Here is a 16499-nt window from a genome sequence, read left to right as displayed (position 1 = left end):
AGACAACCTTTCCTTGTTATTTATTGTTATGTCTTTGCTCAATTTCATACAGAAAGTGAGTTTTTGTTGATGAAATGGATTTGTAGCATTTTGGGGGAAAACGTGTTATTGCATTTTGGAGAAAAAAAAATGTCTTTGTTTAATAAATGTTTAAAATCAAAATATGGATTTGATTTTTTTTATGTTATTACAAACTCATAATGATATATTACAGTTTGAAACAGAAAATAACAGTTTTCATACAAAGTCTTTTGGGAAAGAAAATGCCTTTTTTCTCAATTTAACAATTTTGGATTTATAGCGTTTTGGAACCAAACTCTTCAGATGTTACTGTTTTTGTTAATGAACATACATTTACCATAGTAAATCTGCATTCTAACTCAAGCTAATATTGTTAACTATCAAATATTAGTTGAGACAAAACATGCAATATTAATATTGCAGCCTGCACTGAAAACTGTGCTGAAGATACGTGCCATCAAAGTCACAAACCTGTTTCAAAACATGAAACAATATCCCCCAATATGCAGAAACTAAAAAATTCATTTTTCTATTAAGATTTTTATTTTGTTAAGGAAAAATGACAAATGTTTGAATGTTCTACCTCAGATTTGTGAAATGTTCACCTGTTTGTCATGATATGTTCTGACAATAAAGAGTAGTTTGAAACCACAGTTAACGCTTTGTTTTCTACAACTTTCACTTAGGAGCAAAAATCTGACTTTAAACTTGAAAGAAATAAAGATTTGACATTTATCGTGATAATTATCAATATCGACTGATATAAAAAAAAATTTTTTTTTTTTTGTCCATATCGCCCAGCCCTACACTGGCTTCTCATTTCTCTGTCTCTACATATATAAATATATATATATATATATATATATATATATATATATATATATATATATATATATATATATATATTAAAGTGCTGGCAAAGTTACACGTTACACAATAATAAGCAGACCACTGCCTGCCCATTCTCAACAAGTCAGATGCACATGGTTAAATAATGTAATGCATGCTATGTATGAGCATTTAAGTGTAAATAAAACCCTGAAATAACAGTTTAACCCTTCACTATATTCACAAATAATATTATATTCGCACATTTAGAGGTTATTGGTGGATTTGTCAACTCCGTCAGCTTACAGGTCAACTCCATCAGACATAGAACCTGACGGAGTTGACGTCTGACGGAGTTGACGTAAGGGCATGTATTTTCCCGCCAAAACATGTATTGTACACTGCAGCTAGGTAGTTTTTCCTCAGTTGCTAGCTGTCCCAATAACCTCACTAAAATGCTTAAATTCAATCCACAATGGTTTAAAAAAAAGTATCTTAACAGAAAGATGGTATTGACATGGTGCAGCTGTGACCATAGGAATATTGACATTGTTTGTCTAAAAAAAAAAAAAAAATGTAAAACGTACCAGAGCATGTGTGGTAGTGCTGCATTCACCACAGGCAGGGAGATGAAAATGGATATAGCTGACCATGCTTTTTCCTGATTTAAAGAGCTTTATGAAAACAATCTGACGGAGTTGACAGAAACTGAGGACACAACTTTAATAGGCAGATTTTTATGGAAAATATTGTTTGATGTTCACTTCATGCATTTTTTTTTTATATTTATACCCCTTATTTTTTATTTGATATGTTTTCACAATTGTAGAGCTTTTTTAAAGTTTTTTGGGATGGTTAATATTGTGACCTCTTGCTGAGGACAAGTGCAATAACATGGACCTTCTAACCACAGACCATAAATTAAAACAAATTTTCCCCAAAAAGATAAAAAAAGTTTATTCTAAAAATCAGATAGGTATATACAATTCCTTTAGATTTAACTTTGTAAGTATGTCAATCATGATGAATTTCTTAATTTTTGCTATAAATTAGACTTTTCTATGTGGGACATGTTTTGTCCCGACTCTCAAGAATCAGTGATATTTATATACACACACACACACACACACACACACACACACACACACACACACACACACACACACACACACACACACACATTTGAGCAGAAAATCCATTTTGGGGCACATTCATCTGCTGCGTGAATGTAGCTTTGATTTCACACAGACGGATAATTTCTGGTGCCATTGTAAATTGCTGAGCCATTTAAAACGCTTTCCACAAAAAGAACAATTATAGGGTCTCACTTCTGTGTGACTTTTCCTGTGTATCTGTAAGTGTGATGGCAAAAGAAATGTCTTTTTACACTGGTCACAATTAAATCGCCTTCCTCCAGAGTGAATGAGCAGGTCATTTCTTGAATTGCTCCTTTTCATAAACCTCTTGTCACACTCAGATATTTGTAATTTCTTTCTAGAATGAGTTTGCAAATGACGTTTCAGGTAATTTCTTAAATTGCTCCTTTTCGTAATCCTCTTGTCACACTCAGATCTTCGTAATTTCTTTCTAGAATGAGTTTGCAAATGCAATTTCAGGTCTCTATGATATTTGAAAGTACTCTCACACCAAAGACACTTGTAAGGCCTCTCTCCAGTATGAACCCTTGAGTGAATGTCAAGGTTTCCTTTAACTGTGAAACTCTTTCCACACTGAAGACAGGTATAAGGCTTCTCTCCAGTGTGAATTCTTGTGTGAATCTCAAGGTTTGCATTTTTTTTGAAAGTCTTTCCACAGTGATGGCACATGAAAGGCTTCTCTCCGATGTGTATTTCTACATGATTCTTAAGGTGCTTCTTGTCTGTGAAACTTCTACCACACTGATGACATATTAAACAGTTATCTTTTGAGTGAATCTTCATGTGGTAATTAAGGGTTATTGTAAATCTGAAACTCTTTCCACACTGACCACATACAAACGGCTTCTCTCCAGTGTGAATTGACATGTGCTTATTAAGGGTTCCTTTATGAGTAAAACTCTTTTCACAATGAGGGCATTTGTAAGGCTTCTCTCCAGTGTGAATTCTTGTGTGGCAGTTAAGGCTTGCTTTTTGAGAAAAACTTTTTCCACACTGTTGACAGGTGTAAGGGCTCTCTCCAGTGTGAACTCTCATATGGACTTTTAGGTTTCCTTTTCGAATAAAATTTTTCCCACACTGTTGGCATGTGTAAGGGTTCTCTCCAGTGTGAATTCTCATGTGATCTTTAAGGCTTCCTTTTTGAGTGAAACTTTTTCCACATTGTTGGCAGGTGAATGGGGTCACTTTAAAGTGAATTCTCATATGGACTTTCAGGTTTCCTTTTTGAGTGAAACTTTTTCCACATTGTTGGCAGGTGAAAGGGCTCTCTTTAGTGTGAACTCTCATGTGGGATTTAAGACTACCTTTTTGAGCAAAACTCTTTCCACATTGCTGGCAAGTAAATGGCTTCTCTCCTGTGTGAATTCTCATGTGAACTTGAAGGTTTTTATGTTTTATGAAACTCTTTCCACAATGTTCACAGGTGATATAACTTCCAGTTTCTGTATTTTGAGCTCTTTTTCGTGACAAAGTCTTTTCATTCTGTGAGCAACACAAGGATTTTTCTCCAGGTATTAAATCATGTTTTGCATACAGATCTTTGACTTCCTTTTTAGTGTCCTCTTGACTCTCCTCTTTTAGTGCCATCAGATCTAAGAAAAAATAACCCCAGTTTAATGGCACAAAGCGACACAATTCAAAACATTTAGACATGTAAAGCATAAAAAAAAAAAAAAAACGTGTACACTAGATCCTATATACATTCGCTATTCACTAATGCAGGGGACACACTTAACGACTAGTTGAAACATTCTAAGACTAAACTGAACACACTTACAGACTCTTTCCAACTGTAGCAGATTTTAAACACCGACTGAACGTAACTTTCTGACTCGGGTTGTTTGGGCAAGATCGATCTTAAGTATCAAATTACATTCATAATCTGCCTTACAGTCGTTAAAGGGTTACTTCAGGATTTAGCATTAAGCTTTGTATTAGTAGAAAACCTGTAGTATTTTCGAATTACCATGCTTTCCCCCCTCATATCCCCCTGAGAGGAGAGATTTATGTATTTTTTGTCTGGAAAAAATCCTCCGATGACGCAAAAATCGTCATTTTGCGTCATCGGAGGATTTTCTGTCCAGAGGCTAAAGACTACAGCCAGTAGATGGCGTTGTTCCGCATGTTTACAGCCCACCCATAGAGGGTGGGATCTCACTCACAGAATGTACACAGTATCAGCCGTCTTTCTTTGGAAGCTAAGCTAGCATGCTCTTGTTTTGTGGAGAAAGCTGAATAATAGGAGAAAGCTGAGTAAGTAGGGGTTACCATCTTCCTTTTCCCGGACTTGTCCGGTGGGCGAGACTGTTAAAAATGTCCGGGATTCGGCTTTTGCGTTCTGCGGTCGCCATTCATTGTTTACATGCACACCTCTCGTTTCAATCTAACTGAATTAATTCCGATCGGTGAATCTGACTGTAGTGTTTACATGAACGCTAAACAAGTGATCGGTTGATGTGTGTTTTACCCTTGCTACGAAAATTTCCGCTCCTCCGTGAGAGATGCGAGACCCGGCGCATCTGGTAATGACGCCATCGGCCTCGCGCCGTTCTCCCGCGGCCGTCAGCCTCGTCCTGCTCGCCACAGTAAACATGATGAATGCCGACTGTAGAACGCAAAAGCCGAATCCCGGACATTTTGGGTCTCTAAATCCCTGGCAAACTCATCACTTACTTAGGCTAGCCTTGTTGTTTTCAACTGTGCTCTCTAACCGGTAGGCGTGGCCTCCTAAGGCAGCGAAGCAAGTGCATTCTGGGAGTTGTTGTCTTTCATCCACATAAGCCAAAAATACATTTTCTGGCTTTTCTCGGTCTAGAAAGCTCCAAATTCAAAAATTTCTCCACATTTCTTCTACATAAATGACCTATTTTAAATACACATTCATCTTCCCAGAGGTGAAGTATCCCTTTAAGTGTTACTCCACTGCTTAAAAAACCAACGCTAAACACATCATTTGTAGAACATTACAGACCTATCTCTCTCCTACCATTCATTGCGAAGACACTTGAAAGAGCTGTTTTCAACCAAGTAACATCCTTTCTGTCTCTCAACAACCAGCTGGATGTCAACCAATCCGGCTTCAAGAAAGGGCATTCTACTGAGACTGCATTACTGTCTGTCACAGAAGCCCTACGGATCGCAAAAGCTGCTTCCAAATCCTCAGTCCTCATCCTCCTGGATCTGTCTGCTGCCTTCGACACTGTGAATCATCAAATCCTTCTGTCCAGCCTCTCAGCACTGGGCATCACAGGAACTTCACTCCACTGGTTTGAGTCCTATCTCACAGGTAGGTCCTTCAAGGTCGCATGGAGAGGCGAGGTATCCGGAGCACATCAACTGACCACAGGGGTTCCCCAGGGTTCAGTTCTTGGTCCCCTCCTCTTCTCCATCTACACCACATCACTGGGACACATCATACAAGCACACGGCTTCTCCTACCACTGCTATGCTGATGACACACAGCTCTTCCTCTCGTTTCAACCATATGATCCCACAGTAGCTGCACGGATCTCAAGCTGCCTGGCGGACATCTCGACGTGGATGAAGGAACATCACCTGCAGCTCAACCTGGCAAAGACTGAGCTTCTCGTCCTCCCTGCCAATCCGTCTCTGCAGCACAACTTCACTATCCAGCTAGAGTCATCATCAATCACCCCATCAAAGTCGGTGAGAAATCTTGGAGTAACGTTTGATGACCAGCTGACCTTCCCAGATCACATTTCAAAGACAGCTCGATCATGCAGGTTTGCACTGCACAACATCAGGAAGATCAGGCCTTTCCTAACTGAGCATGCAACACAACTTCTCGTCCAGACCCTGGTCATTTCTAGGCTTGACTACTGTAATGCTCTTCTGGCCGGACTTCCAGCATGTGCAACTAAACCCCTACAGATGATCCAAAATGCTGCAGCCCGTCTTGTCTTCAACGAGCCAAAGAGGGCCCACGTCACTCCTCTGTTCAGCTCACTGCACTGGCTACCTCTCGCTGCTCGCATCAAGTTCAAGGCATTGACGCTTGCTTACAGATCTATCACAGGCTCAGCTCCCTCCTACTTTCACTCACTCCTACGAGTCTACATCCCTACCAGAAACCTACGATCGGCCAACGAGCGACGTCTCGTGGTTCCATCCCAGAAAGCCACAAAATCACTTTCCAGAACATTCTCATTCACAGTTCCATGCTGGTGGAACGCTCTCCCCACCCTCATCCGGAATGCAGAATCCCTGACAACCTTCAAAAAACATTTGAAAACCCATCTCTTCTGGGAGCACTTAACCTCATAAAAAATAAAAAAAAACACCTCCCCTTTCCCTCTAAACGTCACTTATCGGGCTTATGCTACTCTGAATAATGCCTGAACTTTGTATCTGGAGCACTTCTTGCGCTGCCTTTTGTTTTTTGCCTCTTCATGATGACTCGCTTAATCTAGTCCTACTTTGTAAGTCGCTTTGGATAAAAGCGTCTGCTAAATGACTAAATGTAAATGTAAATAAAAAAATCAAGTCCATTGTGGGGGAGAAATTTGGAGTGATCTGAAGAAAACAATATTGTGAAAGGCTTTGCTGCATGCATTTTTGTGTTGGATAACCGCAAATGTGGAACTTCATCGCTGAGGAAGCACGCAGATAACTGGTAACAAACCAAGCAGTTCTATCGAACAGTATTTTTCACATTTAACACTGTTAAGTATGTGTGGTGTGCAGGGTGTGTTTGAACCCAAAATTGTCAGATGTAGGCTAGACGAAATTGATATAGTGTTGTATCCGCGTCTGTTCGATTGGTAAAATGTTATTAGGCTACTCAGTTTTGTGGTAACGTTAGGTACGTTTGTGGTACATTTCTGTAGAGCAGGCCATTTTAAACAAGGATCAAAGTTCTGCTTTGAGAATGAAACCAACCTGTTTGTTCCTCAGTATCTTCTTGTTTCACACTGAATGTTTCTTCAATCTTCATTTCTTCACTCTCTTCTTTAATAAACGCCATCATAATAACAGTGTCTCAGTTGTTTCACCAGTTTTTCTGTGTTTATACATAACGTCATGTTAAAGATGAGAATAATTAACAGAAAGAAAATAAATCCAAACTAAATCTCTGCGATCAATCTAAATCTCTAAATCAATCAGCTCTAGTTCAGTAGTTCAGTTCACTGGTAAGAGAGTCAGAGTGAGTTAATGGCCTTAAATTGCCCCATTAAAAAAATAAATAAAAAAACACTACAAAGTAGCCTAATAATAATAAAAATGTCTCGTGTCATCAGAGATACAGAATGACATGTCTCGTCATCAGAGATACATCTTTGTTGCCCAATTCAGATTTATAAGCAGCATTTGCTTCAATTGACTAACTTACAACGTTTCAAAAAGCTCTGTTTCTCTAATCTCTACTTTTTAATGAGCGATTCATGAAATAGGTAGCGCACTGATAAGAGCCTGTTTTGTTAGGCATGTGCGGATGCGTTTTATCTACAAAAATAACGTTATTTAATGATATATAAAGCATTATAATGTTACATTAAAAAAATATTTAATTAACTTTATATCTCTTGTAAAAACGTATCTCTTGATTGAACAGTTTGTATTGATTTAAACCGTTTAAATTACTAAAAATACAAACCTTTCTTCAGACGAATTACATCCTATGCAGTAGCGCGGCGCCTGCGTATGACGTCATACTGCCGCGCCAAAATAAAAGTCCTTTTTTTAGCGCATTGCATCCTGTGTGCATATTGCATGCTGTGCTGTTATACAGTCAGGATTTATTTAGGGTAATTTTTTAATTATCTCTTCCATACGCACATACTTACATTCATACACACGTTACTTGTTACTCTGCCCCAACTCTAAATCCACCAGAGCTCATGAATAATCACTGCTTCTTGAGATAAGGGTGCAAAACACACAAAAGCCCTCTTTATGTTAAAAAAATAAAATAAAAAATCATAAAAAAATAAAAAAATACTTAAAGACTTAGTTACCTCTAAAGGAAATCTGGATACTCGAGACATTCATTGCTATTATTTTTAAATAATTTTATTAGTATTATTTAAATACATGTTCTATACTTGGAAAATACATGTAATGTAATATTTACTTTATTTTTTTTTATTATTATTTTTTTTTTACCAAAGCTTGCTCTATTTTGCTGTAGATCATTAAAGCGTAACACTGCCGAAAAAGTGCCTTCGTGCGCAAACGCTGCCTGCAAAGTCATTGCCTGATAGGGCAGCGAGGCAACAAGTCAGCAGCCTACGTACGTTTTCGGATGCAGCCATAGTCCTGGAAGTTTTATATTTCTTTATATTTTATACAAACAATGTTGAAGTCTCTGTGGTCACAGGTTTAAAGTGTCAACTCGTCATCCCAGTGTAATAGTTTCTGTAAATAGTTGTGGGATATATCTTGGCATTTATGATATGTATATTAAGGCAGCTAAAACTGAGAAAATAAACAAAATTGCTCAAATGTACAACACAGTAAGCTGATGGAGTTGACAAGTGCTCACAAAACTCTTTATATAGGGATAAATATTATTATTATTTTGCATAGGGGGAATTATTCTAATGTTGTTTCATGATTTTATTCATACTGTATATTTGGCCGGATTTACATGCCTTTTATACATAGCATCTTTACATCTACTGTCACCATGAAACCAAAATTGATGATTCTTTTTTTAATGGTAGCCTATAGCAGTTCATGTTATAAATAATTAATTTGAACTCATCTTTTTTTTCTTTTTATTCTTTTTTTTTTCTTTAACAACCTGCCACTCACATTAGATCACAGCAATAGCAAACCCTGATGTAACTGACTTCATAAAGAGCAAACATGTAAAAAAATAAAATAAATCAAATGTACACTACCGTTCAAAAGTTTGGGGTCAGTAAGATTTTTAATGTTTTTAAAAGTAGTATCTTCTGCTCACCAAGGCTGCATTTATTTGATTAAAAATACAAACAAAAACAGTAATATTGTGATATATTATTCCAATTTAAAACAGCTGTTTTGTGAATATACAGTAGATACAGCTATTCAAAGATACAGCTATTTATTTAGCTGACGCTATAAGTGAAAGCGACCAGCTGTATTTTTTAACTAACCCTTCAGTACATGTCCATACCGCTAAAATATGTGATGTGAAAGATTACATGACATTCTACTATTTTTGGCTGTAGAACTTGCATGAAAAACAAGTAGGCTACAAAACGTTCTCCGTTTTCAGCCGTCTCCATCTTTTCAAAGGCATCTCCTATACAAATCCTTGTTTTATTTCGGACTTTGTCACGACGTATTTCGGATTCATAACGAGGTCTTTTAGGTTTCGTAACGTTAGACATTTTTTATCCGACACGTTTGTAGCTGCAGCTGTGGTAACTAGAGCAGAGCTGGCAACCCGGATGCCGAAACACTACTGACTTCGTGATTAGTAGGTGGAGGGTGGGGCATCAGGCCAAAACACAACATGACAACATCAACATCAGTTGAGGGCTGCAACTTCACTTTTAAATGACAATATCCTGGCCGGACTACTGTTGTCAGTGATATAAGTATTTGAAATGAACATGATTTATTAATGTCTAGTGACATATCAGGGCCATTTTATGATTAATTGAAATACATTTCTTACATACGGTTCCTTTAAATGTTTCACCTCAAATAAACTTTTTATTTTTAGGATGACTTGTCTGTGTTTGTATGACATGTCCTGTCCAGGTGTGTGATGCTAAACCTAGTTACACTAGTCAGACAAATAGTCAAACATGTAAGGCAGCAGCCATTAACTCATTATATGTACACAAAATCAGAACATGACACAGAGAAGTAGATATACTACTCAGAAGAGCTGAATTCGCCGGTTACCATGCTGTGCACAAAAACCTTTAATGAAAGCATCCATGACCATGTCTATAGTCTTTGAACGCTCAGACTCAATACGAAGTATTGACAAATTGCTAAGTCTTCTATCATAGTCTGATCACTACTGTATCACTACTGACATAGTGGAACGCAAGTGAGTTTTTACAAGTTTCAGTGTAGAGAAACTGCACTCACTTAAGGCACTACACTCACATGTAACAACAGCTATTTTTGCAAGACGGAAAAGCTCAAAGAAGACTTCTTTAAAAGGTTCAAGAAACCTGGTGAATTCCATCAAAGTACAGGAATCATCTGTCCATCAGACTTTTTCCTGCTTAAAATTCGTCTGGTCTTATGTAGCTCGTGTTTCAGGTCCTCCATATCTGCATCATAAGCTTTGGCTAAGAGGGCAATGTTTTCTTCATCCAAAAAGTTAATGCTTGAGGGGTTAAGTGCTTGTATTCCTTTCATGATCCCACAGTTTAATTTTGAGAAACGCCTCTCTATTTCTCCAATCATACAGTCAATGATTGGGTAGTAAACGTGTGATTTAAAGGCTTCCTTACTGTCCATCTCCACATGCTGTCCAACTGTAGATGTTATGACACAACCCTGCAGAGTGTTCTAGATAGCTGTCGTTTTTGCTTAGGGAGTGGCATGTCTGAGGAAATGTCTTGATAATCTCATCCCAGAGATTGTTTCAGTGCTCCAATGAGATCAACTACTTTTGACATCTCTAACTTGGGAGACTGAAGCATGTCTGATACAAATTTTGTGCTACCAAGAACTTTCTTGAAGACTGACAAAAGCCCTATGAAATTTCTATGAAATCAATCTGACAAAGTAACCCCCTAGCATCTACAGCCATATCAGGATGCCCTTCCTCTGAAATGTCCTCAAGCACTCTCTTGACAGCTGACAATCGATCCATTAGATTTCGACAAGTTATATACCTGCAGGCCCACCTGGTATCACTCAGTCTCTGGAGTTCTCTTGGTGCTCCCTCGAACATCTCACTTTGCACTTCTAGCCATTTGTGGTGAACGTATGAACTGGAAAAGAAAACATACAGTAAGGAAAAGAAACGTGCAGCTTCCAGAACTGACTTCACAGTCCACAAGAGCAAGGTTTAAACAGTGTGCACTACAATGTACATAGAATGCATGTTTGGCCACCTCTGATTCTAGCTTGTACTCCTGTGTGCTGACCACTCATGACAGATGCTCCATCGTACCCTTGTTCAACAAGATTTTTCCTATATTCCAATCCACATTTCTCTTAACTTTCAATTGTTAATCCTGCAGCATCTAACTGCTCTGCTATTTGTAATTCCAAAAAACTTTCATGTACCATGCCATTATAATAGTACCTTCAGCACAAAGGCCATCCGTTCTTTTTTTCTTTTTTTCAGGTCCTTTGTCTTATCAGCTATAACAGCAAATTGTTCACTCTTCTTTACATCTTCAATAATTTCATCACACACTATTCCTGCTAAACATTCAAGGATTTCATTTTGAATTGTGTTGCTTGTGTATTTTGCACGTTGTGTCAATTGCTTGTTCGCATTTGCATCATGTTTGCCGATTAGATGTAAAATCTCTAAATAATTCCCTCTGTTTGATGAAGCAGATGATTCATTGTGGGCTCGCTGGGCAATGTTCTGTGTAGCTGTCAGGAGAACTTCAGCTATGTTTTTCACACAATTCTGATTTTCAGTAACCTTTTTTTATGGCCATGATCCATCAGTGCAAACAGTGACGAGTTGTTCTCCCCCATTCTTTTGTTCTCAAGCCAGGCAGTCATTGCACTAACATGGATATCCGAATTTGCATGCAAACTGAATCCACTGTCTTTAAATGTGGCTTGCTTCCAGTTTGTATCCATTTAAAGATGTAAACACACTAATGGCAGAATTAGGGAGTGAAAAGTGTCAGCAAGCGAAGCAGTATGCAGCATCCTTGGACTGTGAATACTCCAGCCATGTGTATGCCTTTTAGCACTCACTAGGGCTACAAACAGATCTGACTGTAATCAACTGTAAACCCTAACTAATCAACTACATAATACATTAGAACAACATAAGAGTGTATAAATGATGACAGCATTTTCATGTTTAGGTTAACTATCCCTTTAAATATGATCTAACCTAAATGAAAAATTATATGACAACACTGTTGCTGACAATAAATGTACCATGAAGTCCTACTGGACATGCAGAAGCTGTTTCTGTCTTCCTAATGCTGCATTCAATGTCTTTGCTTTGTTCTTCCTCTCCCTCCACTGCATCATCTCTTGTCTCAGCTCTTAGCTCCTGTTCTCCTGCTTTTAGTGAATCTTGCTTAGATTTAAAAAAAAAAAATAGCTATCTATGTCTCCCCTCCTCTTCATCTGGGTATTCTGTATTCACACAAAACAGGAAACAGTCACATAAAAATAAATTAAGGATTACTATTACATATACTTTATCAAACAATTAGATTTGTAAATGTGTACATCCTTCATAAATTGTGCACTAGCATTTGGCCACAATGTGTAAGCTAGCCTATCAAAGTGCCAGGGCTTGACATTAAGCCTTGGCATGTGCTTGTCCTTTGGACTAGTAAATCGGTCATTCACTTGTCCGAGTAAAAAAGTTACTTTTCTGTGGGGGGAAAAGGATTTTTGGTGGTGTAAATATAATTTATTCTAAAGCAATATCCTCAACAGTGTTCTATCAGCTTTTACTTTTGCAAATCTGCATATTTTTTATATTTATCCAAGGGCGTTAATTATTTTTATAAAGGCCAATTTTTTAACCTTATTTATTGTATGCATCATCTTTCATGTCAAATGTTTACATTTAATCAATAAATTCAGTGTTAATAGTAACACTATATCAATCAAATTAAATAATGTACACTGCGAAATTACAACTGCAATAAATAATGTTATGAAATTAATGTTTTAAATAAACTTTTGAATATACAAATAAGAAATTTTGGAAAAAAATGTAATGATACTTTTAAACATGAAACTAAACTGCCAGTAGATGGCGGCAAGTCACTTATTAACTGAGTCATTGATTCAACCGATTCGTTCAAAACATTTAATCATTTAGTAAAATGCCCACAAGTGCTGCTTTTCTTTGTTTAGAACTATTTTCGTTGGTAAAATACAACAAAAACAGTTAATAATGTATCTAAAATGTAAGTAACTTAATATCAACTACTTGTTTATTTAACTTACAATCAATATAACATTTGCAATCGTAATAATATTCGGCAAAACATAGTCATGTTATTAGTTATCTGTATCATGTTATTAATAATAACTCAACATTTTGAATGTATGTTTCTTCTGTGAGTTTCTTGTGTGTGCTGTTACGCTCATTTGGTTTGATTTCTTCACTAAAGTCTCTCAGAAAGATACAGGCAGCGCTGGCCTCAGCTTTACTAGAAATACACTAACTTATCCATTATCAATCGCTGTCTACGCTGAATGTAATAATAATTAAAAACATTTATATAATTAAGATCTTCAATATATTGTGCTGATTTGGCTATTTCTCCACATGCTTTTTTGTCAAGTTTTGTCTCCTGAAATCTGTGATTTGAATGACCATTTTAATACCATTACACCTGTCAGAATGTGCGATTCAAATGAAAAATTTGCTTTTGTATTCGTGGAGATTCTTACAACTATAGGCTACTCATCTCTGGACAAGACAAGCGCGTTCTTCTTCCGAGTCTGACACTCTAGTTACTGCAGCGTCGCTCTGAGCTAAGGATTCATACCGATCTGCCTTTTACACTAGCCTGCTGCAGGGGCAGAAATGCACTTTATCTACATAAAGACATCAGACTTAAAACTAAAACTATTGTGAATTATAAAAAGTAATTATAGTAAGTGAATTATAGTAAGATAAACTTTTTTTAACAAAAGCCGATGGGGGGAAGGTAAGCCGACGCCCCTCCAGAAACCAACTGAAAACTGTTTGTACATTACATCAGCAACCGAGCTATCATCTGGGGTGGTAAATGGGGTGGCAAAGCTAGTTTTTAGGGTGGCAGCTGCCACCCCGTGCCACCCTTTTGGCCACACCCCTGCAAGGAGCGTGTCATTTGATTCCGAAATAGTGAGATTTCAAATTGGACGGATCAGAAGCACATGGGCCCAAGATGTCAAGAATTTCTGAGGTTAAGCAAATTAACAGGCCATGTACTTTGCAGTCCAGCTTCCAGCACACCATCGGAGAGAGCTTTCAGTATTTGCGGTCGCAGAGAGGTTAATCTGAAGCCCTCATCAGTGAATTCATCAGTGAATTCCTGCATGGACATATTAAAGGCAGGGTAAGCAGGATTTTTCAAAAAAACTTTTCCCCAAATTTGTTTAAAGAGCAACTTGCAGGTAAAAAAAAAAAATCTAAATGAATATATAACCGTGTATGAAAATACCATATGAAAAGATAATGCAGGATTTAAAATGTTTTAAAACGACATAATGACACCAATTTAGTAGATAAAGTGAGCGTTTCTTTGACTGCTCGTACAAACCGCTTTTTTTTTTCAACATCGCGTCATTTTACGTCACACGAGGGAGATGTGTGCTGTGCTCTGCCGCAGCTCAGTGCAGAGTGGGTTGGTATTCAGTAAGAGCGGTCGTGAGACAGTGTGTTTTCAGTAGTTTTTGTATTTCAATTTATCATCGTCATGGTAAATTTATGTGTTTGTGGAGCTTGCAAAAACTCCAGCCTGTCAGGACATCGAGTCCACCGGTTTCCTAACAAGAAAAAGGACGGTGCTATCTTTCGTGCCTGGGTGCGGGTTGTGCAGGTGAAGAGACGGGATTTCTCTTCCGCGTCGGCTTCGGAAAACGCGGTCGTGTGTAGCGTTCACTTCAGATCGGAGGATTATCGTCCCGGCGATATGAAGGAGTTCAACATGGGATACCGAAGTAAGAACCGGGTGAGACTCAGAGCTGGTGCGGTTCCTTCAGTGCACGCATCTTCGGGTTCTCCCGCTGGATGTAGGCGCGAGCACAACATCAACTGGCAAACGCAATGTAAGCGGAACGAAACTGAGCTAACAGTTACTCGTTATTGTGTTTGTGTGGACCGTTTATCAGTTTGGACCAGTGCAGCGCGAGCCTGATCAAGCAACACTGTAGCCTAACTGCGAGATCCAGTAAATAAAGAATTCGCCACTGAAGTAATAACATCGCTGCGAGATCTAGTGAGAAATATTCACATTTCTCCGTTATTAACGAATCAAACAGCGCTGACGTGAAAACCAGGAATAAACATTGTGCAATGAATGAACGAACTATCCAGTGTCCATAGATCAGCAACATTCACCATGGCTTTACTGTAGTAACACTAACTGCAACCATGGAAGTTTGGCATTTTCCACTAAGGCCCAGTAACGTTATGCATCCACCTCCCTGCAACACTGACTTTCCTCAGCTGTAAACATTGCCTCGCATTTCCCACACAAGCACCTATGGAACAAAAAATGTATCAGGAATAAATATCTCTCTGTCTCTCCATGAGAAACTGCTAAGTTATATCACGTAACGTTAGTCTGGGGGGATATTAATGAGCATGACAAACGCCTGATCAAAGCTTAGTTTCTGTTATTGTAAGTTCCAATATGTTCTGTCTAACATTAATCCTGGCCTGTCCCTGCTCTCTTGGCAGCCTAGCAGGCTCATAATTGTATGGCTGTGGTCCGTAAACAATTTCCTCAGCGTCCGAAATGTCATTGCAATCCATATTTCCCTGTTGTTTGAATCGACCGCTCTCCCTCGTGCTACGTCACGACTCTCGCCCGTCACGCCCATTTTCAGATGCGGAAGTAACATTTTCTCACAAAAATGACTCCAGAAGCCACTGTAGCATATTTATAATTTTTTTTTAAAGAAAATCTAGTTCCTACATTATTTTTCTATACATTGACTTGTTGGGTCTTCTAACCTGCAAGTTGCTCTTTAAACTGTCTTTATATACCAATACATAATTAAAATGTAAGTACTCTGAAAAAGAGAGTATAAATATCAAATGTCTCTAGTCCTCTCAGGGCTGCAATTAACACAGCTACTTATTCCATTCACTCCCACCAACTCCCTTCTGGGCTCCTTCCAATGCCACGCTCCCAAAACACATGAACGCGCGATGCTGATCGCTCAGCTGGAGGATGCGTTTGCTGAGCGGAGAGGAGCGCCAGTGCATGTAGTGACATCATGTCAGAATCACATGTAATAAAGTACCTAACTTTATCATTATGAATATAAACAACTAACATGGCTGTTAGTACTCCCTATCAAGCTAGCATATCGATACCGGTAAAGTTTAAAATATATTGAGTTTGATACAATTTATTAGTTAATTCAGTTTATGTTTTATTTATTTAGCTAAATATTGAAAATTGGCCTGTTCTGTTATTGAGGAATAAGGATAGAGTGAAAAAGAATAGCAAATAGCAAAAATATAACGCACATTCTTAAGCTGTATTAGCCCATATAAATACTTTTCTGTTTGACCATGAGGGAAATCCAGGTTTATTATTTTTGTTAATTTTTTTTAATTCTGAGTTCTGTGTTCTGAAAAGTTCCTTGTTCACGTGCATGTTCATCATTAAATTGAATTAAACACAATTAAAC

The 16499-nt window shown here is 37.9% G+C and overlaps 1 protein-coding gene across 1 annotated transcript; it reads right to left on the bottom strand.

Moving 5' to 3' along the window:
* Positions 1 to 1790: 1790 nt before the first annotated feature.
* LOC308686456 (uncharacterized protein) lies at positions 1791 to 7727 on the bottom strand. The gene is made up of 3 exons (XM_081394881.1): positions 7621 to 7727; positions 6906 to 7026; positions 1791 to 3598 (listed from the first exon to the last, which is right to left on the bottom strand). Exons 2-3 carry the CDS (start codon positions 6991 to 6993, stop codon positions 2061 to 2063), a joined length of 1626 nt encoding a protein of 541 aa, XP_081251007.1. The 5' UTR covers positions 6994 to 7026; positions 7621 to 7727; the 3' UTR covers positions 1791 to 2060.
* Positions 7728 to 16499: the final 8772 nt, after the last annotated feature.

The sequence above is a fragment of the Scardinius erythrophthalmus genome, assembly GCF_964197995.2.
Source record: "Scardinius erythrophthalmus genome assembly, contig: HAP1_SCAFFOLD_292, whole genome shotgun sequence".
In the NCBI taxonomy this organism is placed as follows: domain Eukaryota; kingdom Metazoa; phylum Chordata; class Actinopteri; order Cypriniformes; family Leuciscidae; genus Scardinius; species Scardinius erythrophthalmus.
This window is presented reverse-complemented; position numbering and strand designations above follow the sequence as displayed.

What these genes read in the sequence shown, in the direction of transcription:
- LOC308686456 (XM_081394881.1), bottom strand. Translation starts at nt 6,993, where the DNA reads ATGATGGCGTTTATTAAAGAAGAGAGTGAAGAAATGAAGATTGAAGAA. An exon ending in AGATACTGAGGAACAAACAG is followed by an intron (nt 3,599 to 6,905) that starts GTTGGTTTCATT and finishes ATTTTTTCTTAG; the next exon opens with ATCTGATGGCACTAAAAGAG.